We start from the raw sequence: 27,418 nt of genomic DNA, 5'->3' as shown, positions 1-27,418 counted from the left end.
ACTGGGATAATACTAAAGAGTTAATCAGTGTGATAGACAGGTATTTACCTTTCACATGGTAGCAAGATCTTATCTATTTTTGCTAACTTTCGATTAACATTTATTGGAGTGAGATCATTTATTTCATTTGGGATATGTATTCTGAGTATATCCACATCACCATCAGACCATGTTATTGGTAAACTACATGTAATGTAAAACATTTATTTTTTAGTGATCCAATATGTAATATAGTACATTTAGCATAATTTGGCTGTAATCCAGAGAGGTTAGAAAATGTATCTAGATCCTCTATGAGGCTGTGGAGGGATTCAAGTTGTGGATTTAAAAGAAAACATGAATCATCAGCGTACAATGACACCTTTGTTTTTAAGCCGTCGATTTCTAATCCTTTGATATTATTGTTGGATCTGATTTTAATAGCTAACATCTCGATGGCCATAATAAATAGATATGCCGATTGTGGACAACCTTGTTTCACTCCTCTTGACAGTTTAAAACTTTCGGAGAAATAGCCATTATTTACTATTTTACACGTAGGGTTACTATACATGATTTTAACCCAATTTATAAGAGATTCTCCAAAATTGAAATGCTCCAGGCATTTATATATAAATCCCAGTCGTACTTTATCAAATGCCTTTTCGAAGTCTGCTATGGTTTCCCAGATTTTTCATAGTGTTCTATTGTTTCCAGTACTTGCCTTAAATTCTCTCCAATGTATCGTCCATGTAAAAAATCTGTCTGATTAGAATGAATAATGTCCGACAATACCTTTTTAAATTCAATGCGCTATACATTTTGCTAGAATTTTTGCATCACAACACTGAAGTGTAAGGGGCCTCCAATTTTTGAAATGGACTGGATCTTTATATTTCCCACTTGTATCCTGTTTCAGTAATAATGAAATCAGACCTTCTTCTTGAGTGTCTGATAATCTACAATTTACATAGGAGTGGATAAAACATGCTAATAACGGTCCTCTGAGTATATCAAAAAAGGTTTGGTTTACCTCGACTGGTATGCCATCCAACCCTGGAGTTTTCCCGGACTTAAAGTCTTTAATTGCATCCAGAAGTTCCTCCTCTGTAATTTCACCTTCACATGGCTGTTAATTTTACATTATCAATAGAAAAATGATCTCTACAATTAGCTTCAGTTAGAGGAGATGGAAGGGATTGAAATGAAAACATATGCTTAAAGTACTTTGTTTCCTCCTTCAAAATATCATTTGGTGAATCATGGGTGACTCCTTCATTTGTAACCAGTTTCAGTAAATTAATTTTGGTAGCATTTCTATGTTGAAGATTAAAAAATAATTTGGTACATTTTTCCCCATGTTCCATCCAGCTTGCTTTATTTTTTTATAATATATTACACTTGATCTTTCGTGAATAAGTTTCTCCATTTATTTTTGGTTTTTCCTCTAATTTATTCTGAGCCTCTATGTTACAGTTTTTATTGCTATCTGTTCTGTTAGACCCATTTCCTTTGTTAGTATGGACTCTTTTGACCTAAATTGCTTTTGTTTTCGAGATGAGTACTGAATTGCATGGCCTCTAAAAGGAACATTTAAAAGGTGTCCCATACAATAAGGGGATTTGCTGTACCTATGTTAATGTCGGAAAAAATCAGTTATAAATCAGTTATAAATTATAAAAGAGTAATGTATATGGCAATTATATGATGGTCCGACCGCGTTCTGTCCCCTATCAACACTTTTAAAACTTTTGGTGCCAACGAGAATGACATAAGAAAGAAGTCAAGACGACTAACTTGATTGAGTCTCCGCCATGTATATCTCACTAGATCAGGATATTTAAGCCTCCATATATCTACTAGTTCTAATGTATCCATGACATTCACAATTTCCTTAAGAGCATGAGGGTGATAGTTTGTAGTGTGATTTCCTTTACGATCCATTGAGCTATTTAAAACGGTATTATAATCAGGGGTGCACATAACTGGTACGCAGGTACGCAAGCGCGACAAAAATCAGGAATGCGTAATGCCACTTGTGTTACTACGCGCCTTTGCGTACTTGACCGATCTTCTCATCTAACCTTACAAATGACATGTTGCTTGTCAACTACTGTCAGGGATGTCCAAAAAGCAACAGACATTAAGCAGCTTCTTTGGCGTTTCGCCACCTACAAAGAAACGCCAACTGGAGCCAGAACTGAAGAAAATACTTTTTTCGGGAAAAGTGGCTCCAAGATGTGCAGTGGCTTGAAGCGAACGATGAGCGCACTGAAATGTGGTGCAAGATTTGCCGCTCAAATCCACATCTAGCAGACAAAACGGGTGCATTTTATAAAGGCAAAGAATTTCAACCATCCTTTATTTGACAAACATGAAAAGAGCAAGGAGCACACGAATGTGGCGCAAGCCATTGCTAAGCTAGCCGAGAAGAAATGTCCAGTCGCCCACTTGCCAGATGGCGAGACAAGCTGAATGAAGAACAGCGGCAAGCTCTGTTTAATATTTTTCTCCTCGCCTTCCATAAAGCTAAACACGCACGTCCCATGTCTTCCTATTCTGAGGATGTTCCTTTACTGAAGCGGCTAGGAGTAAATGTCGGAGGTGCATATCATTCACGTGAAGGGGGCACACGGATCATGCAGAGCATCGCTCACACCATCATCGGGGAGTTACGAGCCAAGTTGCAGTCTGCTGAATTTTGGGGGCTGCTTTTTGATGGATCTGAGGACATCACAAAAACTGAGCAGGAAATCGTTTACATTGTGTCTGTGTCCAGCAACGGAGAGTTTACTTCGGACTTTATTGGACTGATTGAATTGGGTGCTGACCGAACCGTGCAGGCCATAACAGACGGACTTGTGAGACTTTTCCAGGACACCGGCTTGGATGACTGGACAACAAAGTTGGTCGCTGTGTGCACAGACGGGGCTGCTGTCAATCTACAACGGCGTTGTGCCAAAACTCTGGCAACTTGCTGTGGTTGGAGACTCCCTTGTGCACATTCTGTGCACCGCACACACACTGGAGAATTGCGCGAAATCAGCTGATCGTAACGTTCCTTACTGTGAGACATTTAATCGCTCTGTGGTCAAGCTGCTGCAGTTTTATTTACAAAAAGGTGGAGCAAAAAAAACTGCTGCACTGAATAAGCTATGTGAAGAAAATGGGATCTCCTTTGTGAAACTGGGTAAGTTTCATAATATCAGATGGTCTGCATGGAGGCATGAAACACTTAAAAATATCAAGACTATTGCCAGCCATTAAAATGCAACTGGTTACGAGTGATAACAGTGACTTGCAGCATATCTGCACAGAGCGTTTTCAGTGCTTTCTGTCAAACATGCTTGACATTTGCAACATTTTGAAGACCACATCCATTAGGTTTCAGAAGGAAAAGCTGACCATTGGAGAATGTAAGGATGAACTCATGGTGGCCATTGGACAGTTCACACTTCTGCTTGATGGGGAAAGCCACAGGGCACACACTGTTTCCAATGCTGATGCTGACAGAGACAAGACACACTTACTCAGGGGGTTAATTGAATGTTTGAAATCAGATATGACTCCCTCAAGTCATGTGATCATTTCTTACTATTTGATCCTTCAACATGGCCTCAGGAAATGCAAGACCTCCACAGTTTTAGAAACACAACAGTTTGCAGCATTCTCAAGAAATATGAGGCCACCTTGCAACTTGACAAAGATACCATTGTGACAGAATGGGTGCGCTTAAAGCAGGCAGGAAAACGCTTGGGAGCCTCTTCTGTGTATGACTTGGTCCAAATAGTAAATACAAGTAACCCAGATGCTAACTCCAAAATCAACAAGGTGGTTAAGCTGTCTCTTACACTGCCTTTAAGCAGTGCAGCTTGGGAGAGGGGATTCTCACATCTCAACATAATAAAAACCAAGTACAGATCTCATCTGTCACATGCTCGTCTCTCAGCCCTGATGCACATTCACCTGTCAAAGCAGACCACAGAGACTTTTGACCCAAAGCCTGCTGTTGACCTGTGGATGGAGACAGCTAATCGGAGGCTCAACCAAGGACAGGGAGGTGCATCTGCAGCATCTTCATCATCTACCATGCAGGAAGCTGAAGCAGAGGACAGTGGGGGCAACACTGAAGAGGACAGTGGTGGCGACACTGAGGAGGACAGTGGGGGCGACACTGAAGAGGACAGTGGTGGCGACACTGAGGAGGACAGTGGGGGCGACACTGAAGAGGACAGTAGTGGCGACACTGAGGAGGACAGTGGGGGCGACACTGAAGAGGACAGTGGTGGCGGCACTGAGGAAGACAGTGAGGAAGACTGCACTTATTAAGACCACGCTACATATGCTGGTACTCACCTGAGTAACTCACTGAAAAAGTTATGTGCACCCCTGATTATAATCTCCCACCATAATAATAGAGTCTTGAATTGCTTGCAGGGTTGATAATTGATTATATATATTGTCAAAGAAGTGAGGATCATCATTATTTGGTCCGTAAAGGTTAATGAGCCATATCTGTTTATGGTCCAATAACATATATAAAATAATCCATCTACCTTGCGTATCTGTTTGGAAAGTTTGCAAATTCAGATCACCCCTTTTGAGTTTCTTTGCCCATGGGAGAAGTATATCCCCCCCCCCCATTCCTTTTTCCACGCAACTTCATCTAGAATTGTTGAATGAGTTTCCTGTAAACAATAGATATTATATTCCTTCTCTTTGAGCCATGTAAATATTGTTATTCTTTTGTTATTATCTGCTAAGCCATTACAATTATAACTGGCTATACTTATTTCACCACATACCATAATGAGATACAAGTTTCAAATCTATTTATCATTATATATGTTTGTAAATGTACCAATACAAAATACCATAGTGATTGAGTGTCCATATAGCTGTACCATAATATTTGCATTGCTACTAAGTAACCCTCCAATTGTTCTCCACTAATCCCTAAGCCCCCGTGAGGCCAGGACCCATCCATCGAAAACAGCACACAGTGCCACCCACAAAACAGAAGCAGGTCAACCGCCAAAAGCATTTCCAATGCTCTCACCTCTCTCTCTCTCTCTATATATATATACACATACATATACACACACACACACACACACACACACACACACACACACACACATATATATATATACACATACACACACATACACACACACAGTGAGGGAAAAAAGTATTTGATCCCCTGCTGATTTTGTACATTTGCCCACTGACAAAGAAATTATCAGTCTATCATTTTAGTGGTAGGTTTTTTTGAACAGTGAGACAGAATAACAACCAAAAAATCCAGAAAAACGCATGTTATAAATTGATTTGCATTTTAATGAGGGAAATAAGTATTTGACCCCCTCTCAATCAGAAAGATTTCTGGCTCCCAGGTGTCTTTTATACAGGTAACGAGCTGAGATTAGGAGCACACTCTTAAAGGGAGTGCTCCTAATCGCAGCTTGTTACCTGTATAAAAGACACCTGTCCACAGAAGCGATCAATCAGATTCCAAACTCTCCACCATGGACAAGACCAAAGAGCTCTCCAAGGATGTCAGGGACAATATTGTAGACCTACACAAGGCTGGAATGGGCTACAAGACCATCGCCAAGCAGCTTGGTGAGAAGGTGACAACAGTTGGTGTGATTATTCGCAAATGGAAGAAACACAAAATAACTGTCAATCTCCCTCTGCCTGGGGCTCCATGCAAGATCTCACCTCGTGGAGTTGCAATGATCATGAGAACAGTGAGGAATCAGCCCAGAACTACACGGGAGGATCTTGTCAGTGATCTCAAGGCAGCTGGGACCATAGTCACCAAGAAAACAATTGGTAACACACTACGCCGTGAAGGACTGAAATCCTGCAGCGCCCGCAAGGTCCCCCTGCTCAAGAAAGCACATATACAGGGCCATCTGAAGTTTGCCAATGAACATCTGAATGATTCAGAGGAGAACTGGGTGAAAGTGTTGTGGTCAGATGAGACCAAAATTGAGCTCTTTGGCATCAACTCAACTCGCCATGTTTGGAGGAGGAGGAATGCTGCCTATGACCCCAAGAACACCATCCCCACCGTCAAACATGGAGGTGGAAACATTATGCTTTGGGGGTGTTTTTCTGCTAAGGGGACAGGACAACTTCACCGCATCAAAGGGACGATGGACGGGGCCATGTATCGTCAAATCTTGGGTGAGAACCTTCCCTCAGCCAGGGCATTGAAAATGGGTCGTGGATGGGTATTCCAGCATGACAATGACCCTAAACACACGGCCAAGGCAACAAAGGAGTGGCTCAAGAAGAAGCACATTAAGGTCCTGGTGTGGCCTAGCCAGTCTCCAGACCTTAATCCCATAGAAAATCTGTGGAGGGAGCTGAAGTTTCGAGTTGCCAAACGTCAGCCTCGAAACCTTAATGACTTGGAGAAGATCTGCAAAGAGGAGTGGGACAAAATCCCTCCTGAGATGTGTGCAAACCTGGTGGCCAACTACAAGAAATGTCTGACCTCTGTGATTGCCAACAAGGGTTTTGCCACCAAGTACTAAGTCATATTTTGCAGAGGGGTGAAATACTTATTTCCCTCATTAAAATGCAAATCAATTTATAACATTTTTTACATGTGTTTTTCTGGATTTTTTGGTTGTTATTCTGTCTCTCACTGTTCAAATAAACCTACCATTAAAATTATAGACTGATCATGTCTTTGTCAGTGGGCAAACGTACAAAATCAGCAAGGGATCAAATACTTTTTTCCCCTCACTGTATACAGTTACAGCTGTTTGAGAAAGCATGCAAGATTGAGCAAAAATTTACAACAATGTGAGATGTCTATGTCAAGTCCTAGGTGATTGAGATCAGATCCACCCTCTTTAGCTGAGACACAAACACTCTGGTCCCCCGTTGTAACCATTTTTCCCAAGCACCTCCGTGCAGTCAAACCTTTGATTATTTTGTGCCAACTGGGCCACAATAATAAGCCCCCTCTCTGATTGTCTGAGTGTGACCCCCTCCCCATGGGTTACTGCAGCCAGTGTTGCCAGCACTGGGTGGGGGTACCCATTTACATTTTAGTCATTTAGCAGACGCTCTTATCCAGAGCGACTTACAGTTAGTGAGTGCATACATTTTTCATACTGGCCCCCCGTGGGAAACAAACCCACAACCCTGGCGTTGCAAGTGCCATGCTCTACCAACTGAGCTACAGGGGACTACGGAATCCACACCGGCTAGGTACAAGGTCGTCAAGGTTCTCAGCAGCTTTGAGAATTTCCTTGTATATTATGCTCTCCCATCAGGGGGCTCTGGCTTTGTAGGACCAATCCTGCCAGGCAGGCTCAGAATCTTGAGGGGGCAGTGCTGCTCAAGTAGGTCTCTGACCGCATTTATTTTTCTGTTTTGGCTGCATATAGGCAACTCACAGCAGGCCCATAAAACAGATGGGGACTTCTCTTTGGTGTATGGGTCGCTCAGGTGGGTGTCTAGGATATAGGGTTGGGGATCGTTCCATCATGATAGGACAATAAAAAACAAATATTAGCTGTATAGTATCTCACAAAAGTGAGTACACCCCTCACATTTTTGTAAATATTTGAGTATATCTTTTCATGTGACAACACTGAAGAAATGACACTTTGCTACAATGTAAAGTAGTGAGTGTACAGCTTGTATAACAGTGTAAATTTGCTGTCCCCTCAAAATAACACATCACACAGCCATTAATGTCTCAACTGCTGGCAACAAAAGTGAGTACACCCCTAAGTGAAAATGTCCAAATTGGGCCCAATTAGCCATTTTCCCTCCCCGGTGTCATGTGACTTGTTAGTGTTACAAGGTCTCAGGTGTGAATGGGGAGCAGGTGTGTTAAATTTGGTGTCATCGCTCTCACACTCCCTCATATTGGTCACTGGAAGTTAAACATGGCACCTCATGGCAAAGAACTCTCTGAGGATCTGAAAAAAAGAATTGTTGCTCTACATAAAGATGGCCTGGGCTATAAGAAGATTGCCAAGACCCTGAAACTGAGCTGCAGCACGGTGGCCAAGACCATACAGCGGTTTAACAGGACAGGTTCCACTCAGAACAGGCCTCGCCATGGTCGACCAAAGAAGTTGAGTGCTCAGCGTCATATTGTCTTTGGGAAATAGACGTATGAGTGCTGCCAGCATTGCTGCAGAGGTTGAAGGGGGAGGGGGGGGGGGTCAGCCTGTCAGTGCTCAGACCATACGCCGCACACTGCATCAAATTGGTCTGCATGGCTGTCGTCCCAGAAGGAAGCCTCTTCTAAAGATGATGCACAAGAAAGCCCACAAACAGTTTGCTGAAGACAAGCAGACTAAGGACATGGATTACTGGAACCATGTCCTGTAGTCTGATGAGACCAAGATAAACTTATTTGGTTCAGATGTTGTCAAGCGTGTGTGGCGGCAACCAGGTGAGGAGTACAAAGACAAGTGTCTTGCCTACAGTCAAGCATGGTGGTGGGAGTGTCATGGTCTGGGGCTGAAGCAGAGCATGATCCCCTCCCTTCGGAGACTGGGCCGCAGGGCAGTATTCCAACATGATAACGACCCCAAACACACCTCCAAGACGACCACTGCCTTGCTAAAGAAGCTGAGGGTAAAGGTGATGGACTGGCCAAGCATGTCTCCAGACCTAAACCCTATTGAGCATCTGTGGGGCATCCTCAAACGGAAGGTGGAGTGCAAGGTCTCTAACAGCTCCGTGATGTCGTCATGGAGGAGTGGAAGAGGACTCCAGTGCCAACCTGTGAAGCTCTGGTGAACTCCATGCCCAAGAGGGTTAAGGCAGTGCTGAAAAATGATGGTGGCCACACAAAATATTGACACTTTGGGCCCAATTTGGACATTTTCACTTAGGGGTGTACTCACTTTTGTTGCCAGCGGTTTAGACATTAATGGCTGTGTGTTGAGTTTTTGAGGGGACAGCAAATTTACACTGTTATACAAGCTGTACACGCACTACTTTACATTGTAGCAAAGTGTCATTTCTTCAGTGTTGTCACATGAAAAGATATACTCAAATATTTACAAAAATGTGAGGGGTGTACTCACTTTTGTGAGATACTGTATACTATATTTTAAAATGTATATCCCTCATCTGCACAAAATTGAAAGCTCTCTCACAACCCCTGCTCACAGACACACGTTGGTTCTGGAATATGCAACCATTTCCTTTCTCACTCACTTAACGCCACACTTTTTCAAAACACAAAAACGCACACCTCACAATACATCCACACATACCAACATACTGTACCTTCTATGTCTTCTGTTTGCTATGTTTTTATCTCTACTATGTTGATTGAGTACTTGTGTTCTAATTAGTTGTATTTGAAGATGTATTATTTTGCTTGTTATCTTTTCTTGTAATACCGTCTTATCCCTTTATAAAATACTATACATACTATAAAAGTGCTTTATTATTATTACAATCCCTACCATGGCTAGTATTGGGTGTTCCATTATTCGACTCCTCTATTAGAACTTTCAGAATAACCATGGAGTAGTCTTTGTGTCGCGGAACATTTGGTTGTCAATATACAGTTTATCGACAATGAGAGCAACACGTTTTCCTTTTAATCTATTTTCCTTGAAGATTGCAGAACGGCGCAAAGTTCTGTACCCAATCTCCCTCGGAAACTGATAATTGATGCCTATTTTCATGCCTTTTACCTAGGCTTTTAACCATTACTTTATCCTTAAAAAAAGCAAATTTGGCAACGATTGGACGCTCATATCTGTCCTCTTTGTCCGAAACGGAGTACACGTTCGAGTTGGATTTTATCAACAGCCTCGAGTGGGATTTGAAGCGCTGTAAAAAAGAAGTCCTTCACAATTTTTTCGGTAACCTCTCCTTTTTCTTGGATACCTGTAAGTACTAGATTTTCTCTCATCGATCTAGTTTGTATGTCTAGTAAGGCTTCTCTCAGAAAGTTGTTCTCCTTTTTAAGTTCCTTAACATCTGTTTCTATCTTCGTGACTGTCCCTTTTAGTTTTTTTGTATCGCTCTCCATTCTCACAGCTTTTCCGTCACTTATTTCAAGACTCGCCTTCAACTCTTTTACATCATTACTGACCAACTCTAGTATGCCCAGTTTGTCATTTATCGACTTCAACAGATCGCTTTCCACACTTACCAGTCCCAGTGGTGAAAAGCATAAATCATCTGTATCAGTCGAGGAGTCACGTTCTCTTGGAGATTGATTCTCCTCGTTTATCTTCTGTCATGTTTGGGTGTTGCTTGTTGTTGTAATATTTGTCTAACTTTCTCTAGCCTTATGATTTGTTTTGTGTTATTATCCAGATTGAATGTTATTACCCGCGAATATATGAAGTGCTAATATTTAGTCTAACTTACTGATATTGGATATTATGTTTTTATCTTGAGGTGATTTGTACCGCTGTGTATTCAATACGCCATCTTGTCTACCGGAAGTCTGATCTGTGAATTATTGGCTCATGTAGTTTAACCTTATCCGACCTTATGGAGTCACACATTAGCGGGCCTTGTGTGTGTGTCACAGAGTTTATGGCCCGACCATTAATCGGACACCTCTGATGTTCCTGTTATTGATGCTGTGGCTTGTGCATTATTTAACAGTGTGTGTGTGCGTGTGTGGTTTTTGGTATTCTTCCAGGCCCAGTGGAATAGCTGTCCTGTCAAGAAGTGGAAATCAATGTTTTTATGAAGGGAAGGGCAGGCTTCAAAACATTTATTCAGGGAGAATTGATTATTTTGTGTACGTGTATCATGGAAATTGACTGCGAAACACATATAGTTGCTAAAGTGCACACGGTAGCAAGGTGGCATCATCATTTGGGAAAATGTCACAAGGTTTAATTGCAGTTTGTGGCAACAAGGCAATGTCAAAAGGGTGAAAGAGGGTCACGATATCACAAATCATTCTGGTATGCAAATGCCTGTATGCAGCGAACACAAAATACCCCCCAAAAAATATATCCACTCGTATCACAATCACAGGTCTGTTGAAAGCGGGATATAGTAACACTGTCAGTTTCAACTATTTTAAATGAATGAGCCGAACACCTGATGTCATGTAAGAATCCCTTAGTGATGTCTACTCTCTCTCTCTGTGTGTGTAGCTATATGTATATGACAGGAATCTGCTTAACTTTGGCTGTCTCAGTATCTGACATGTCAGACAGCTCCACCCCTTGCTGTGTATCCACACCCTGACTGACAGGTTATAATCCCTCATATCACTGGGACGAGACTCAGCCAGTGTGTGTGGATGTACTCACGTGCACATGCTTGTCTGTGAATGACAGGTATTTCTAAGTAGATGTCAGCTGTCACATGCTGTATCCTGTTTAGTTGTCCCAAAGAAAGCACTGGGGATGGGGTGGATCACAATACCAAGGTAGTGGGACATGCACCTCAGATGATAATCTATGTATGCATGACTATTCATACACTATTGGTGATCCAAAAGGTCTTCCATCATCTGTAGACGAGGAAGGAGCAAATATCAGTATCTTATCAGAGGAGGCATTTAAAAACACGAGCAATCAGCAACACTAATCTCATAGGGAAAGACCATCAACACCTTCATTTCTAACATTACTCAATGACTGACCGCAGTATCAGTATGTGTTCTCTGCAGGAAGTGAACCCACAACCATGGGGTTGCCAGCACCACACTCTTACCAACTGAGTCTCCAACCGTTCATCATTGAGGTAAATGGGGGGTTATTTCTTTACAGAAGCTATTACCCTCTGAGATGACAGAGAGAGGAAAATAAAGTGAGTTCTGCTTTGCCTCTCTGCTTCAGAGTAAATTCAGTTCCACCCTGCTGCTTCACACTACCTGCTGGGCAGCTATCATTTCGCCTGGCATCCGACCGCCGACCCAAAGATGATTTTAGACCATCTAAGACTCTGCACTGTCCTCATCTCCATTTCCTCTCAGTCTCTGTTTCATTCTCTATATGTGAGGCTCTCGGTCTTCGCTCTCCTTCGGTTTCTCTCTCTTTCTTTCTCTCTCCCGCTTACCTCATTCCATCCCTCCTCTCCTCTTTCTTAATTCCCATCTTCCTTCCTCTGCATCTCAAACTACTCTTCCCCGCTTTCATTCCCTCTCTCATGTCATATCACTGATGATAACATACAGTCTCAGTTTAACACGGATCCAGCCATTGAGTAGAGGTTGTAACCCTGATAGCCCTTAGTTCATCTTTCATAATAGATCAAAGGTTAAAACCAAACCTTCAGTTCCATCCGTAGGAGCCTCTACTGCAGTACTGCTTTGCTACACATGTACAGGCTTTGTGCTACATCATGGTCTTACGATCTAGTCTCCTGAGAACCAGACACAGACTCTCCACGATAAGTAACACAGATTCCTTCCTTTGATCGTGGATCTAATCAGTCATGGTCTAAGAGGAGAACACGTGGGACGTCTCTGGACTCCAGAACATTGTATACGTTCTTCTCTCCAACATGTTTTGCTATGTCAGCAGTGTTTTGCTATGTCAACAGTGTGTTGCAACAGTGAGGGAAAAAAGTATTTGATCCCCTGCTGATTTTGTACGTTTGCCCACTGACAAAGACATGATCAGTCTATAATTTTAATGGTAGGTTTATTTGAACAGTGAGAGACAGAATAACAACGACAAAATCCAGAAAAACGCATGTCAAAAATTGTATAAATTGATTTGCATTTTAATGAGGGAAATAAGTATTTGACCCCTCTGCAAAACATGACTTAGTACTTGGTGGCAAAACCCTTGTTGGCAATCAGAGGTCAGACGTTTCTTGTAGTTGGCCACCAGGTTTCCACACATCTCAGGAGGGATTTTGTCCCACTCCTCTTTGCAGATCTTCTCCAAGTCATTAAGGTTTCGAGGCTGACGTTTGGCAACTCGAACCTTCAGCTCCCTCCACCGATTTTCTATGGGATTAAGGTCTGGAGACTGGCTAGGCCACTCCAGGACCTTAATGTGCTTCTTCTTGAGCCATTCCTTTGTTGCCTTGGCCGTGTGCTTTGGGTCATTGTCATGCTGGAATACCCATCCACGACCCATTTTCAATGCCCTGGCTGAGGGAAGGAGGTTCTCACCCAAGATTTGACGGTACATGGCCCCGTCCATCGTCCCTTTGATGCGGTGAAGTTGTCCTGTCCCCTTAGCAGAAAAACACCCCCAAAGCATAATGTTTCCACCTCCATGTTTGACGGTGGGGATGGTGTTCTTGGGGTCATAGGCAGCATTCCTCCTCCTTCAAACATGTCGAGTTGAGTTGATGCCAAAGAGCTCAATTTTGGTCTCATCTGACCACAACACTTTCACCCAGTTCTCCTCTGAATCATTCAGATGTTCATTGGCAAACTTCAGACGGGCCTGTATATGTGCTTTCCTGAGCAGGGGGACCTTGCGGGCGCTGCAGGATTTCAGTCCTTCACGGCGTAGTGTGTTACCAATTGTTTTCTTGGTGACTATGGTCCCAGCTGCCTTGAGATCATTGACAAGATCCTCCCGTGTAGTTCTGGGCTGATTCCTCACCGTTCTCATGATCATTGCAACTCCACGAGGTGAGATCTTGCATGGAGCCCCAGGCCGAGGGAGATTGACAGTTATTTTGTGTTTCTTCCATTTGCGAATAATCGCACCAACTGTTGTCACCTTCTCACCAAGCTCCTTGGCGATGGACTTGTAGCCCATTCCAGCATTGTGTAGGTCTACAATCTTGTCCCTGACATCCTTGGGGAGCTCTTTGGTCTTGGCCATGGTGGAGAGTTTGGAATCTGATTGATTGATTGCTTCTGTGGACAGGTGTATTTTAATACAGGTAACAAGCTGAGATTAGGAGCACTCCCGTTACCTGTATAAAAGTCACCTGGGAGCCAGAAATCTTTCTGATTGAGAGGGGGTCAAATACTTATTTCCCTCATTAAAATGCAAATCAATTTATAACATTTTTGACATGCGTTTTTCTGGATTTTTTTGTTGTTATTCTCGCTCACTGTTCAGATAAACCTACCATTAAAATTATAGACTGATCATTTCTTTGTCAGTGGGCAAACGTACAAAATCAGCAGGGGATCAAATACTTTTTTCCCTCACTGTATAGTGCACTACTTTTTACCAGGGCCCAGGTGCCTCAAGGCAAAACAACACAACAAGTTCAGTGGCATTTCAGAGACCGACTATGACACTTATAAATTATTGTGTCTTTCCTGGAAATTACAGCAATTCACAATAGTGTCCTTCCCTATGGGCCTTGGTTAAAAGTAGTGCACTAAACAGGGAATAGGGTGTGGGTGTCATTTGGAATGCCGTCTGAGAGTGCATAGTGGAGGATGATGAAAGGATTTTTTGGTTTGTTGTTGTCCTCACTCAATTACATCCCATCTCTCTCTCTGGTGCTGGGACAAGACACCCCACAGTGTAGCACTGTGCTCTCAACCTCTCTCACTGTCTGTACTGATCTATACACACTATCGACACCATGCCTGATGATCTAGGCACACTCAATATATGCTGTCAAAGAGCCACAATCTCTGATGCTGAGCCAAAACACCCCCATGATGCTCTCAACCCCTCTCTCTGTCAGTGCTTATCTAGGTGCACTCTATCTACGCCATGCCTGCTGATCTGTGTTCACAATATCTACGCTGCCTTAGATCTGACAAACGTATTCTGCATGTGAAAAGGGCCGGAAGCTTATCAGAGCTCTAAAATAAGACAACAAAGAATGTTGGTGAGGGGGTCTTTCTTGACAAAGCTGTAAATATGAACCAAATGAGAGCAGTACATGAAATATCTCAATCTAAAAACATAAACATACTTTAAATAAATAATAATTAAATAAACAGCTGTTAAAGGGAAAGAATGCATTGAGCTTCTCTGTGACAGTCCAAACAAGGGCAATATCCAGGACTGGTACAGTAGGCTACAGTAATAATTCCCTGACATCACCCACACAGTAATCTCCTGAATAGGATCATCTTTAATGGAGTATTTGGCTGCACTGTCACCAACAAACAGCCGCCTCTTCAGTCCTCCCAAAAAGAAATAGTTAAGGCCACATTGTAAAGTGGAAACAGAACCCATTGGCCTTCTTCAAATACTTTAGAAATGTATCCTTCTGCGAAACAGCATCCAACTGATTTGATGATCAAGCTGGCAAACAACAGACACACACTGAACCCAACACCATCATTACCACATCCTGGCCTGAATCACTGAGTCTTCATAATGAGCTTCGCTTTGACAACCAAACTGCCCCCCCCCACCTGCGTGCCCACCGATCTATCCAGCCATCCTGCATTTTTTATTTGGCTGGCATTGACTGCATGGGGGACTGAGGTTTGTGTGAATGCACTGAACGTTTTCTGTTAATTAAAAATGAAGTGGAGGAAAATAACAGGTGCAGGCAGGGACTTAGCCACACAGCCCTGGCCCGCTGCTGTGGAACCAGCACAGAGAGAGAGGGAGAGAGAGGGCATGTTTCCCATGACAATAAAGCCCTTAAATTTAAATTGAATTGAGACGGGTGATGAGGAGTAGGATATAAAGAGAGAAAGTGGGAAGAATTGGTTGAGGGGGAATGCAGATTGAACTGATTCAAAGAGAGAGAGAGAACTGATTCAAAGAGAGAGAGAGAGAGAGAGAGAGAGAGAGAGAACTGATTCAAAGAGAGAGAGAGAACGAGAGAGAGAGAACGAGAGAGAGAGACCTAAGGATAGGTCAGCTCTGTTTGTTTTTATTCCAACAGTGTGCTACTGTGTGAGTGCATTTCGGTGCCACTACACACTCTCCTAAAAATAATGAGTGTGTGATCCTCTCCCACAGGTGCGTCTCATTAGCAGTCTGTCTGGTCAACATTCTAAACTGATCAAAGATAGAAAACACCATATGGCTCTGGTCAAAAGTAGTGCACTATGTAGGGAATAGGGTGCCATTTGGGACATGCCCACTGTCTCCAATGCTGATCAGACTGATTCAAAAGTATGACTTCACAATGTGACGTTAATAAGGGGAAGTTAGTTGAGCATAAAATTGTATTCACTGTTGATTTGGCTTCCGCAATCAGAGAGACTAAATCCGATCAATTATGCATAATGTGCAGAACGACTGCAATTTCAACCATGCAGTGGCATCTAATTTATTTTTATAACAAGAATGGGTAAGATGGTGGCTTGACTGGTAAGCTGCTACACAATGATGGCGGTTACGTCCCAAATAACACCCTATTTCTATATAGTACTATACGTCTTGGTCAAAAGTAGTGCACTACATAGGGAATAGGGTGCCATTTGAGACGTAGCCAGACTCATCGGATGTGCCTATCTGAGTTTGATCCAGGTTGATAGAGTAATATCAGCAATCATAGCTCATCACCCCTATAATGGAGTTCTCATTGAACATCTTACCAAATTAACATTTTGACCAGTTTGTGTGACTGTGAAACCTGGGTGGAAAAGGAGAGTTTGAGACATTTAAGGGAGTTAGAGACAACGGGGAAACATAAGCATTTCACTGCACCTGCGATAACATCTGCAAAATATGTGTAAGCGACCAATACAATTTGATTTGCCTCTTTCAGTGTCCGTTTGCTCTGCGGTAAGATTTCAAATTGAACATGGGCTACTAATTGAGTGCAAATTGACTGTTTCATCATCACAATGGCCATATGAAGAGGAGGCCAGGGGATAATGCATGTTTGCTCAACCGTGATTCACAGAACAGAAGAAGAAGACTATACCAGGAATATAGAAAGCAGAAGAATCAAGGATGAAGTCTATTTACAGTTGGGAGATTAGATTTGATCAAATGTGAAACAGCTGTCGGTCGTACACAATCCAATGCAAGTGATGAATACTGTAGGTCTTCTTTTTGAAATAGAATACATACTTAATATTCATGTATGTTGTTGTGTTTGTGTGTGTGTGTGAAGCATATTTGTGTGCATGTTCTTATGTTCTGCCTCTGAATATGGTTTTCCATTGTTGCATTAATATTCAACTTTCTGCCCCTCAAAGGAGGGTCAACATTCATTTTAGTAATTTGGCTTATTAAACAGTGTCATTGGTGATTCTTCATAGATTAACCTGAAAAATACTATTTTAACTTGTTTTCTGGCATTTTTCATTTATTTCTGTTCAAAGATGTGTCACAACTCCGTAGGTGGAGGATTGTGTCACATGTGTGGTAGTGCAAGACCAAGAGTCAGACCAAGAGTCAGACAAGGCAGTTCAGTTCTCAAATGGGGATTTATTTAACTCAACTCAAAAGTCTCGACAGGTAGCTTGGGGAACCTTCAGGTCCCAAAAGACGTTCTTACTCAAAAAAACATGTCAAACCTTCAAAATCAACTACTGGCCCCTTTAAAGGTAGACTCAGCGATATGAACTAGATGCAGAACATAAACAGCATAAAGCACGTGTCAAACATTCCACAGAGGGTCGAGTAGCTGCGGGTTTTCGCTCCTCCCTTGTACTTGATTGATGAAATAAGGTCACTAATTAGTCATGAACTCACCTCACCTGGTTATCTGTCTTAATTGAAAGGAAAACCCAAAAACCAACAGACACTAGGCCCTCAATGGAATGAGTTTGACACCCCTGGCATAGTGTCAGCAACAACTAAATGTTGAAGCGCAAGGTTCAACTTCTCTGCTGTTTTGGTGCCCTGGCTAACACGTTGTGAACAGCTCTTGAAGCAAACTCGTGCACAGGCGCAGATACTGTGTTTATGTGTGAGAGCGAAGTCTTGCATTTTGCTCATCTCAATATCTGCGGTGCTGCTCGTGACAACGTCATTTCACTGTCTACTGTAGTGTTTAAACAGTTTATGACTTTGTTGATGTTTGCAAATGGTGTGTTAGAAGAAGTCTGTTAGGTGGCCTCCTGGGATTGGTTTATGGGAAAACACCCATATTATGTTACATAGGGCATAGGATATAAATACCAAGGTTAAAACAAAGGAGGACAGAACAACATATTATTTTGAGTCCGTTCTCCAGATGCCTGCAGATGTCTGTCAATTTTCACTGAAATCTTGTGATATAAATTAACCTTTATAATCAAAGTACAGTGTAAGCGGACTCCTTGGTCTCACAGCATAATTAGCATCATATTATTTAGATACCACAGAATGGCGACGAGGAACGTTTGGGGCGTGATGCGTCTCTCCAGTGTTCCATTCATGAGCTGCGAAGTGACTCCCGCTCAAGACGCCGGCTCATAAGGTGAGATTTCTCACAATTTTGTGCGCTGGTTGGTTCGCTTGCTTATGGGTGTGTGCGCTGGAGAAATGTACCGTTTAAAAGACTTATGTGTGCAATTTTGCTGTTATTTGCTGTGGGATAGGAGTCCGTTCTAAAATTCTAAATTTGTTTGCGCTGGTAACAACGCAAACAGGGGGGAGTGTCTATAACTATTGAAGGAATAAGGCCAAGGAAAATGTATACAAATTAGGACATTGCGGATCTATGGAAGCCCTCAAACGAGGCGATCATTAGGATGGGCCGAAAATCCTAAAAGCGCATTAGGTGAATTTAGGTAAGTCCCGGGGACTTGGGGTTGTGGTATATATATATATATATATTCGGTTGCAAGTTACCGCTCAACTTATAGTTGACGAAGTATATGTTTGATGTAACCGCTCATTGAATGTCCGCGAACTCGTGGTAATGGAAATATACGGCGCAATGGAAAAGCCTCTTAAACTGTGTATGTGTGTGTGGGAGAGAGAAAAATGGTGGAGTGGAGACGTCTCTGTTGTGTCTGAGCTGTGTGTCGACTCATGTTGGGATGGGATTTGTGTTGGAGATCTTGTGAGTCTCCGTGGGTGAGAACGTTGGTGGTTGTTAACTATATGTGAGCCCCCTGGAAGGACGTTAAGGTTAAAAAATGTTATGACTCTCTATAAAAAGAGAACGTTAACTAACTATTAGAATATCATGAGCCTACAGGGAGGAGTTTTTAATAGTGTATAGAGATGTTTTGTAATGGATAAGAAAATAACTATAAATCTGCAGATTAGGATAAGTGACGTTAAGAAACTTCAAAGTAGGATTTGTGTTTTATGTTGGTTTGTGAGTTCTGTTAAGTGTTACTGTTTGTCTATGAGGGGAAAGAGAGGAAGTACAGCGGGACTGTCTACTTTCTGTTGTCTAGCTGGGAGAGAGCTGGGAGAGAGCTCCCTCCACTCTGAAATCGCACTGGTGAATGTACTACACATGCGTGTGATTTTATGAGTTTAGAGTTACGTAGAGCAAATATGCCACTCCCCTGCCTGCACTGAGCTGCTGGGAGACGCAGACTCAGAGCAGACAGAGAAGAAAGGAGAAAGATTTAGACACTAATAGTGTATTTTGTGTTAAATTGGCTGTTGTTTAACGATGAAACTGTTTTCTTGAGACCTATCGAATTGATAAACTAGAGATATGTTGACGGATTAAAAATAAATAAAATAAAATGTTATTGAGCTATTTATACTATTCCTGAGTTAAGTTGTTTGCTTATTTCTTAGCGCGAATGTGAACAGAGGAATATTGAATGGTTGAAATAACCCAGTGAGTGCATAAACTACTAAATTCTTGTCTGTTTCTTTGTTCTTCTGTGATATGAGAGACGATAAGAAGGAGGAGACAGAGAGAGAGAGGAAGTGCTGACGAGTGCATCATGCGACAGAGTGTGCTGCAACGGATCAAGTCAAATCAAGGCTAGTACTGTTCTATTCACAAAACTTACCTTCCCATAGAGGATATTTTGGGTGCCTAGCATATTTGATGTTATGACAATTTGACAAGGACTTGGCAACAGACTGATCAATTGATGTAATTAAAAATTGCATTTTGGAGTTTTTGTGCATGAGTGGGTTTGATTATAGTTGAGGGGGAAATCGAGTACTGACATTATTCTGTAAAATTAAGGTAATTGGGTGCTTATTAGGCAATTGATTTGTGAGTGCTGTAGTGTTGCTGGATTAGAGGTCTTTATTTTTTGGGTTGCTCTGAAGTTTACTACTTTCATTTATTTTCTGATGGGATTTGGTAAGATTGCCACTAATCAATAATTTGGTAAAATAAAATAAAATGAATAAATAAATAAGTAAATTGATGAATAAATTAATTTATTAATTTATTAATTTGGGGAAAAAATAGGAAAAAAAAGAGGGAAACTATAAGCTACATTGTCTAAAATAATAAAATAATGTACAATAAAGGAATATAAAAGAGTTGTTACAAGGGGGAAAAAGGACATAAAAACTATGAAAGTAATTACTCCTGTTGATGTAGTAGAAAATAGTAATCCTTTAGTTAATGGTATTGCAAGGTTATCTGGAAAAGGGAATAAACGTTGGCCTGACATTGAACAACCATGGCCAGTGAAAGGGATTTTTAACCCTGACGTCATCAACATGATGAAAGTGATTGAATAATAGAGAGAGGAGAAGCAGAAACGACCATAAAGATGAATCCAAAACTCCAAAAGTAGGAAGAAAACGAGATGTCTGGAAACTAAGGGTGGAGTGAGGTTCAGGAAGATGGAACTTGAAGATGAAGAAGAAGATGATGATGATCAGAGTGATTGAGAAGAGATCATGGGTGGATATGACTCTGTGATCAGAAGGAAGTTGGCAAGAGAGGAAAGAAGGGATTGAACCAGAAATTGAAGGACTTTCAAAAGCAGGTGTTTTGAAGACAATAGAAAAAATCCTTAGAGTAGGAATCAATTGTTGTCTTGGGAGAAACTGTCGTGTATGAAGATTATGACGTTGTTAATGTTTTAAGTGGAACCAGAGAGGACGTTAATTTTAGTATCAAGAGGGAATGTTTTAGTGTAACGCCACATACAACAGACAGGAAGTGTGTTGTAGACAGGGGAGACTGGGGATTGGCCAGAAGAGGGAGCACCCCCCTTTTTGCATTGTTTATAAGTAGGGGCTAAACGAAGAAGAAGTCAGAGCGGCCATTGCAATCTGGGACGCCGTTCTCCGGATGTCATGACATCTGTCACTTATGCTGAAGCTTGTGATATGAATAAACCTTATGATCCAAGTTCAGTATGAGCAGACTCCTTTGTTTATCAGCAATAATTGCCAGCATTCACCCGATACGACAAAACCATGAGGGGTTGATAGTAGCGCCTCTGGACCTATTAGGTCTGATGATTTAGGAAGCTAGGGGTTAGCTAATGTTGCAAGGGGGGAGATTAGGAGAAAGATTATAAAGGAGCAGGGTTTTTGGGAACCATATTTGCTTGAATGGATTGACTATGTCATAGGAAGGTGGACAATCTGTCTGAAAAATAATGTTTACAGGGGGTGACTGTTATTCTTGGTTACATTCCTACACCAAGAGGGGAATAAGATGTCAAACTAAGCTAAAAGATGCTCAGTCGTTTGCCAAGTTCTTGTGTAAAGAAGCCATAAGCAGGTGGGGATTACCCGATCACATATCCTCAAATTAGTGGGAAAGGAATTTGTGGATAAATCAGTGAAATGGTTTTGGGAAAAATTAGGGAAAAAGTCAGACTAAAAAGTTAGGAAACCTAGGGTTGAAGGAACTCTAGGACAGTCAGCTCAGCTTCAATGTTAGTTAGTAGGGAGAGAGAACAGTGGTGAAGGGAAATTTAGAGTTCAGTGGGAAGATAGATATGGCAGGAGTTTAGATCTGTTAGGAGCAGTTGCATTGAGAAAGTATGCGTTGCTGAATGATAAGAGAAGATTGAGGGTGATTGTAGTCTCTGTGTACAATTCCCAGCAGGGTTATCAAGGTGATTATAAATGTAATTTTTATAATCCACAGTTTGAAAGTGAGGGATTAGAGTTGGGACTGAGAGTTAATGTAGTGACACTAGTGGTGATAGATGGAAATACAAGAAAAGAGTTCAAAGCTTTAGGGAAAATGGATGAATCAACAACAATGACATCAACACTTCAGCCTATTATAACAACAGTGAGAAGCAATTCAACTCTTTCAACATTGACAGTTATTAAAGCTATAAATATATCACATTTGATTACAAGGGAGCCAATCGCTCCAGCACCAATTTTAGAGGAAAAGACTGTCATTAGGGTTAGGATGGGTGGTACAGCTCATCTTCCTTGTAGATGTGAGAGATGGAATGTGTAGAGGTGACGTTCCTCCCACATGGAGAGATAATTATGGAGAAGAAGTGTTGTTATGAGGATAAGAAGTAGAAGCTGTTTCACCTAGTGAAAGGAAGTATATTTTGTAAAATGATATGAAGTGGAAGAGGGTTATGAGTGATTGCTAACTTATTTTGAGTAATGTTAGAGGGAAAGATTAGGGAGAATACTATCATGGAGGTACAGGATGAGTTCTTTGATTTTAATGGAAGACAAGAAGATATATCTGATCAATACCGCTCGTTAGGGAAGAGAGAAACTAAATGGAAGGCATATGGATTTGATTCTTCTGTTTTGCAAATTAAAGATGGATGGGCAGGTAGGAATCTTTGGTTCAAGCAGTTAACTCATTCTGTAAGATCAGTGAGGAATCTTGAGGGTCCATGTCTGTTGAGAATTCCAGCACCAGGCACATGGGGTTCTATCTTAGAGACGGTGGCTAAACCTCTATCAAGTACGTGTCAATCTTATGCTTTATCATGGCTGTTGTATCAGCAACAATCATTAACAGATACAATAATGTCGTTGTCGAAACATTTGTTTAGGCCTAGGTTTAAGTGTTCTTGGTTAAATGAATTACCCTATGTGAATTTGTTAGATGGGAAGGAAAATCAGTTAACAGCGATTCCTGAAGCATTGGAGGTGAAACCAGTGAGGGCTAAAAGCCGTTTTTGTTGAAAATAAAACATATGATGGAAAGGGGATGTTTAGGGGAATATCAGATGGTGATGATTATATGATGACTTTGGGGTAAGCAGGAACATAAGGTTAGTAAGGAGAAATATAATGTAACTTTTGATGTTTCATTTAGTAAGGAGAGAAGTTTTTGCATGGTAAGGTGACTATTGGGAATTTTAGAGATATTTAGGGGTTTGTGGTGAGAAAGAATATATTCTTACCCTATGGATGGAAATAATGTTGTTACATGTTGAAGTTGAAGCTTCCATATGAGGTTTTAAAATTAAAAGAAGGGAAGCTCGGGGAAAGAGATAAATCTGATTCTGAAAGAGAGAAGTTTCATAGTCTGGGAAGCCTACCATTGGAGGATAAGTCTAGGAGAGAAGTGGGGATTTTTTCCATGGTATGGTGTAAAATTTTGGGAAGATAACATAGATAATATTACCTATAATTTGAAGGGTTTTGCAAATGAAACGATAAGAGGGTTTAACCTTCTGTCAAGACTCAAAGGAGTATTGATGGATAGATATCAATTTTGAATATCCGATCATTTTTCACGTTTTTAAATATTATGGTGATTTTAGTATTTTGTGATGAATCCAAGGGGGGAAATGGAATGAGATTCATTTTATATATCATTTTATATATCATTTTTAGTTGATATTGATGTTTTAATTTGAATGTGTTGTTTTGCAAAAGATACTGTTTGGTCTTTTCTTTTCTTCCAGAAGCATATGGGGGAATGTGTAGAGGGGATTCAAATACTCAAACATGGACAATGTGAAGGGACAATATGAATGGACTGGAGGAAGTGGAACAAGGAAGGTGTGGAAATGTTCAGATTCCATCATCGACGATGCATTGGAAGTCGACACTGCTGAGGAGATGAAGTGTAGTGGACTACATTCCAGTGTCTGCAATGATATATAGACATATTTGCATGTGTAATACATAATTTGTGTCATATTCTTTCTGTATTAATTTTTGAAGAATGATATTTGCTGTTATTGGGTACATGTGGGGATCTCAGATGTTTTTGTTTATTTCGTGGATGCTTAGGGATATTGGGTCTAGGCAGGGATAGAGAGAATCCACAGGAGAGTCCGATGGGTCGACCAGCCTGAATGTGGACATTTTTGATTGTATTTTGTTTGCTGAGGCTTTCATGTGTATTCAAATTGCATCATAGTTTAAAATGCATTGATAAAGATGTATGAATTGATCTGGAGTACTTAAGTGGTTGCCTGGGGCAGAGGGGCCGTGAGAGAATTTTACTGTCTTGATTGATTGATGGATATTTGGAAAGAAAGCTGCCAGACAGGTTTTTCGCTCTCACACTCCATAAAGATTTGTTCATATTTCATAGAAATGTATTTACACTCCATAAAATTTGGTTTATTGTTAAAAGTTACTCAATAAGAGAAATTGTTATTTGTCATCCTATTCTTTTTGTTTTCGAGACTTAATAAGTCTCGAAGGGGGGAAATATGTCGTGTTTAAACAGTTTATGACTTTGTTGATGTTTGCAAATGGTGTGTTAGAAGAAGTCTGTTAGGTGGCCTCCTGGGATTGGTTTATGGGAAAACACCCATATTATGTTACATAGGGCATAGGATATAAATACCACGGTTAAAACAAAGGAGGACAGAACAACATATTATTTTGAGTCCGTTGTTCTCCAGATGCCTGCAGATGTCTGTCAATTTACGCTGAAATCTTGTGATATAAATAAACCTTTATAATCAAAGTACAGTGTAAGCGGACTCCTTGGTCTCACAGCATAATTAGCATCATATTATGTAGATACCACACTACCTTTAAGGCAATAATTTCAACTTAAATAACTGGGGAAGATAATATCTTATCCCGGGGCAGAGAGAGCTTCAAACCTTAGGCATATGGGGTGCTGGCTAGTGATGTTACGCTTGATACCGGAGCTCGGAGGCATGCATCGAAATCGCTAAGCAGCTAACTTTGAAGCAGTGTGCCGATGCGCATCACTTTATCAGAAGTACGTCATCAATGACGTCCGAAGCTTTGTTTGATCACATGCTTTTTCAAACTGTGTGTTGCAAAATGCGAGATCCCACTCATTTCGCTGTGGTTTCTTTGATGTCTGTGGAAACCAGGGCTATCGCTCAATACAAGCCATTTCGATCTACGGTGTCCACCGATCGATTTATAAGCAAAAATGTCAGTTGGAACCAGTACCAGACCCACGCAGGTACCCTAAACAGGGGACTTTACATCTAAGAGGTTTTAAAGTGAAAAATTTGAGTTAAAGCGTAATTGCCCTTTACAATATGACACAATTGACCCAGAATGGCACAATTATTTTGGACATTGACTATTATCCTCCCCAATAACCAAAATAATAATGTAAACAAAGTGGCGCAGTGGTCTAAGGCACTGCATCGCAGTGCTAACTGTGTCACTAGAGATCCTGGTTCGAATCCAGGCTCTGTCGCAGCCGGCCGCGACCGGGAGACTCATGGGCGGCGCACAATTGGCCCAGCGTCGTCCAGGGTAGGGGAGGGAATGGCCGGCCGGGATGTAGCTCAGTTGATAGAGCATGGCGTTTGCAACGCCAGGGTTGTGGGTTCGATTCCCACGGGGGGCCAGTATAAAAAAATATGTATTCACTAACTGTAAGTCGCTCTGGATAAGAGCGTCTGCTAAATGACTAAAATGTAAATGTAAAATATGGATAGCAGAGAACATCTACCATTTACCCTCATTTATTGGACAGACTAGAGCCTTAGATATGCAGTTTTAGAAACTGTTCTTCATCCTGTAAGCATTGTGTCAACACAGGAATTTTGATATTGCACAGGGCTGCAGTCCAGAAGGTTGTGGGTTCGCAGACCACCATGGACAAGAGTAGGGGTGGAAAGATATCCTTTATAGTAAAAGCATTGTATTAATCTATCATCGTATTTGCCGATCTGAGAAAAAAATTGCCTTTTATAAACATGTCATGCAACTCAACATAATTTTACTAGCAGAATATTTTTTAATACCACACAAATTTCTGAAATTACAGGCTAAGAATGGACATAGATATATGCCTGTGTGTTAATCTTATATCTCCAATGCCAAATCAGTGTGTATTGTGTGCAACGAAACTGTTCCTGTTTCAAATAAGCAGGCTAGCAGATACCCATAGACTTCTACTCATTGCGCTAATGCTAGTTATCTCTAACTTCCTTAATACTGGACACAGTACATAAAAATGGTATCCACGAGTTCATCTGACTCTGGGGAAGTAGATAAAAGGCATCATTGCCCAAATCCCGATGTATCTCTTTAACATTACCTATAATAACGCACATCAGCCAGCTGGAACAGTAATAATGGTCTGACTAGGCGATATTTTTAATAGCTAACGTTACATGGTTATTATAAGGACGTGCCTCGGGCGGAATCCTGCCGCTGGCATCTGTTTCCCTATCAACACAGCTTACCGCATTACCGCGGATCTCTCAATCAACCAGAACAGCGACTTACGTCTCTGAAGCGATTCCAGTGCTTGATCTTGCGGCTGTACTGTGAAATGGTGGACAGCCAATGCTCGTCTTCCATGAAATTCCCCGTTTTTTCAGGCTCTTTCCCGTTCTTAATTTCCGACTGCAAGGTGGATCCCACCATCATCATCACCGGGACGAGAAGGACCACCAATCCCGTCATTCCCACCATGGTAAGCGCTTAGAAAAGGCGCGCGGCACTCGCTCTAGCTTCCCTTATGGACGAGAAGACGAGGATGCGACTAGAGTGAAATGTGACCTGTTTACGCAGATGCGCCTTCCTACTACTGCTGTCGCGAAAGAGAGAGGGGAGGAGTGGGGGGAAATGACGCTGTCATGTGTTACGAAATGTATAGCACCTGGCGAGGTTACTCTCATTGCTCCCATTGAATAGGACCTATATATGGACATTACTCATGCTTCAATTGATAAAGGGTGGATGGTGTAATCATATCTTACCTAATTTAACTGATTAATTGTATGATATTAATATACCACTGTCTTAAAGAAAGCAATACATCATGCAGTTAAAACGTCCTATTGTGACCACTCATTTGACATTTGAGTCGTTTAGCAGATACTCTTATCCAGAGCGATTTACAGTTAGAGCATTCATCTGAAGATAACCACATCACAGTCGTAGTAAGCAAATTTTTCCTCAATAAAGAAGTTATCAGCAAAGTCACTGCCATTTGCTTTAGCTTAGTGGGCTAACACAGTCACTCTCGAGGTACACGGACAACCCAATACCCGTTTGGTCATGTTCAGATGTAACAGAGATCATGAATCTGTGCAAATAATTCACAGCTGGGAGTCACCTATCACTTTATATCAGTCTCCTATCTATTACTATCCTGCCTATTTAATTTCCTCTATCACTTTCCTACCTGTCTATCGCTGACCTAGGTGGGATCAGCCAGCCCCAAGAGAGTTCTGTTGTAGACGCGCTGTAATTTAAATAATGGATTAATTGATGCTGTCTTTACTATTCCTTCACTGAAAATACAATTTTTGTGTTCCTCTCTATAAAGCTAGTATTCGAAGGAGATAATCTAATCTCTCCACAGAAAGCAATCAGTTTGCCAGTAAAAG

At 41.4% G+C, this 27,418-nt stretch overlaps 1 protein-coding gene across 1 annotated transcript in view; it reads right to left on the bottom strand.

Annotated features, from left to right (window-relative positions):
- Positions 1-26,498, bottom strand: part of LOC311134872 (testican-2-like) — a gene marked incomplete at both ends in the record, with an annotated part of 69,666 nt that extends 43,168 nt beyond the window's left edge. The window contains one exon of the mRNA XM_084168643.1: positions 26,310-26,498. Within this exon, the coding sequence (XP_084024769.1) occupies positions 26,310-26,498 (189 nt within the window). The remainder of the gene's footprint in view (positions 1-26,309) is intronic.
- Between the last annotated feature and the right edge of the window lie 920 nt (positions 26,499-27,418).

This window comes from Coregonus lavaretus, assembly GCF_964263955.1.
Source record: "Coregonus lavaretus genome assembly, chromosome: 1".
Lineage (NCBI taxonomy): Eukaryota > Metazoa > Chordata > Actinopteri > Salmoniformes > Salmonidae > Coregonus > Coregonus lavaretus.
Note: the sequence above shows the minus strand (reverse complement) of the source record. Positions and strands in the feature narration are given on the sequence as shown.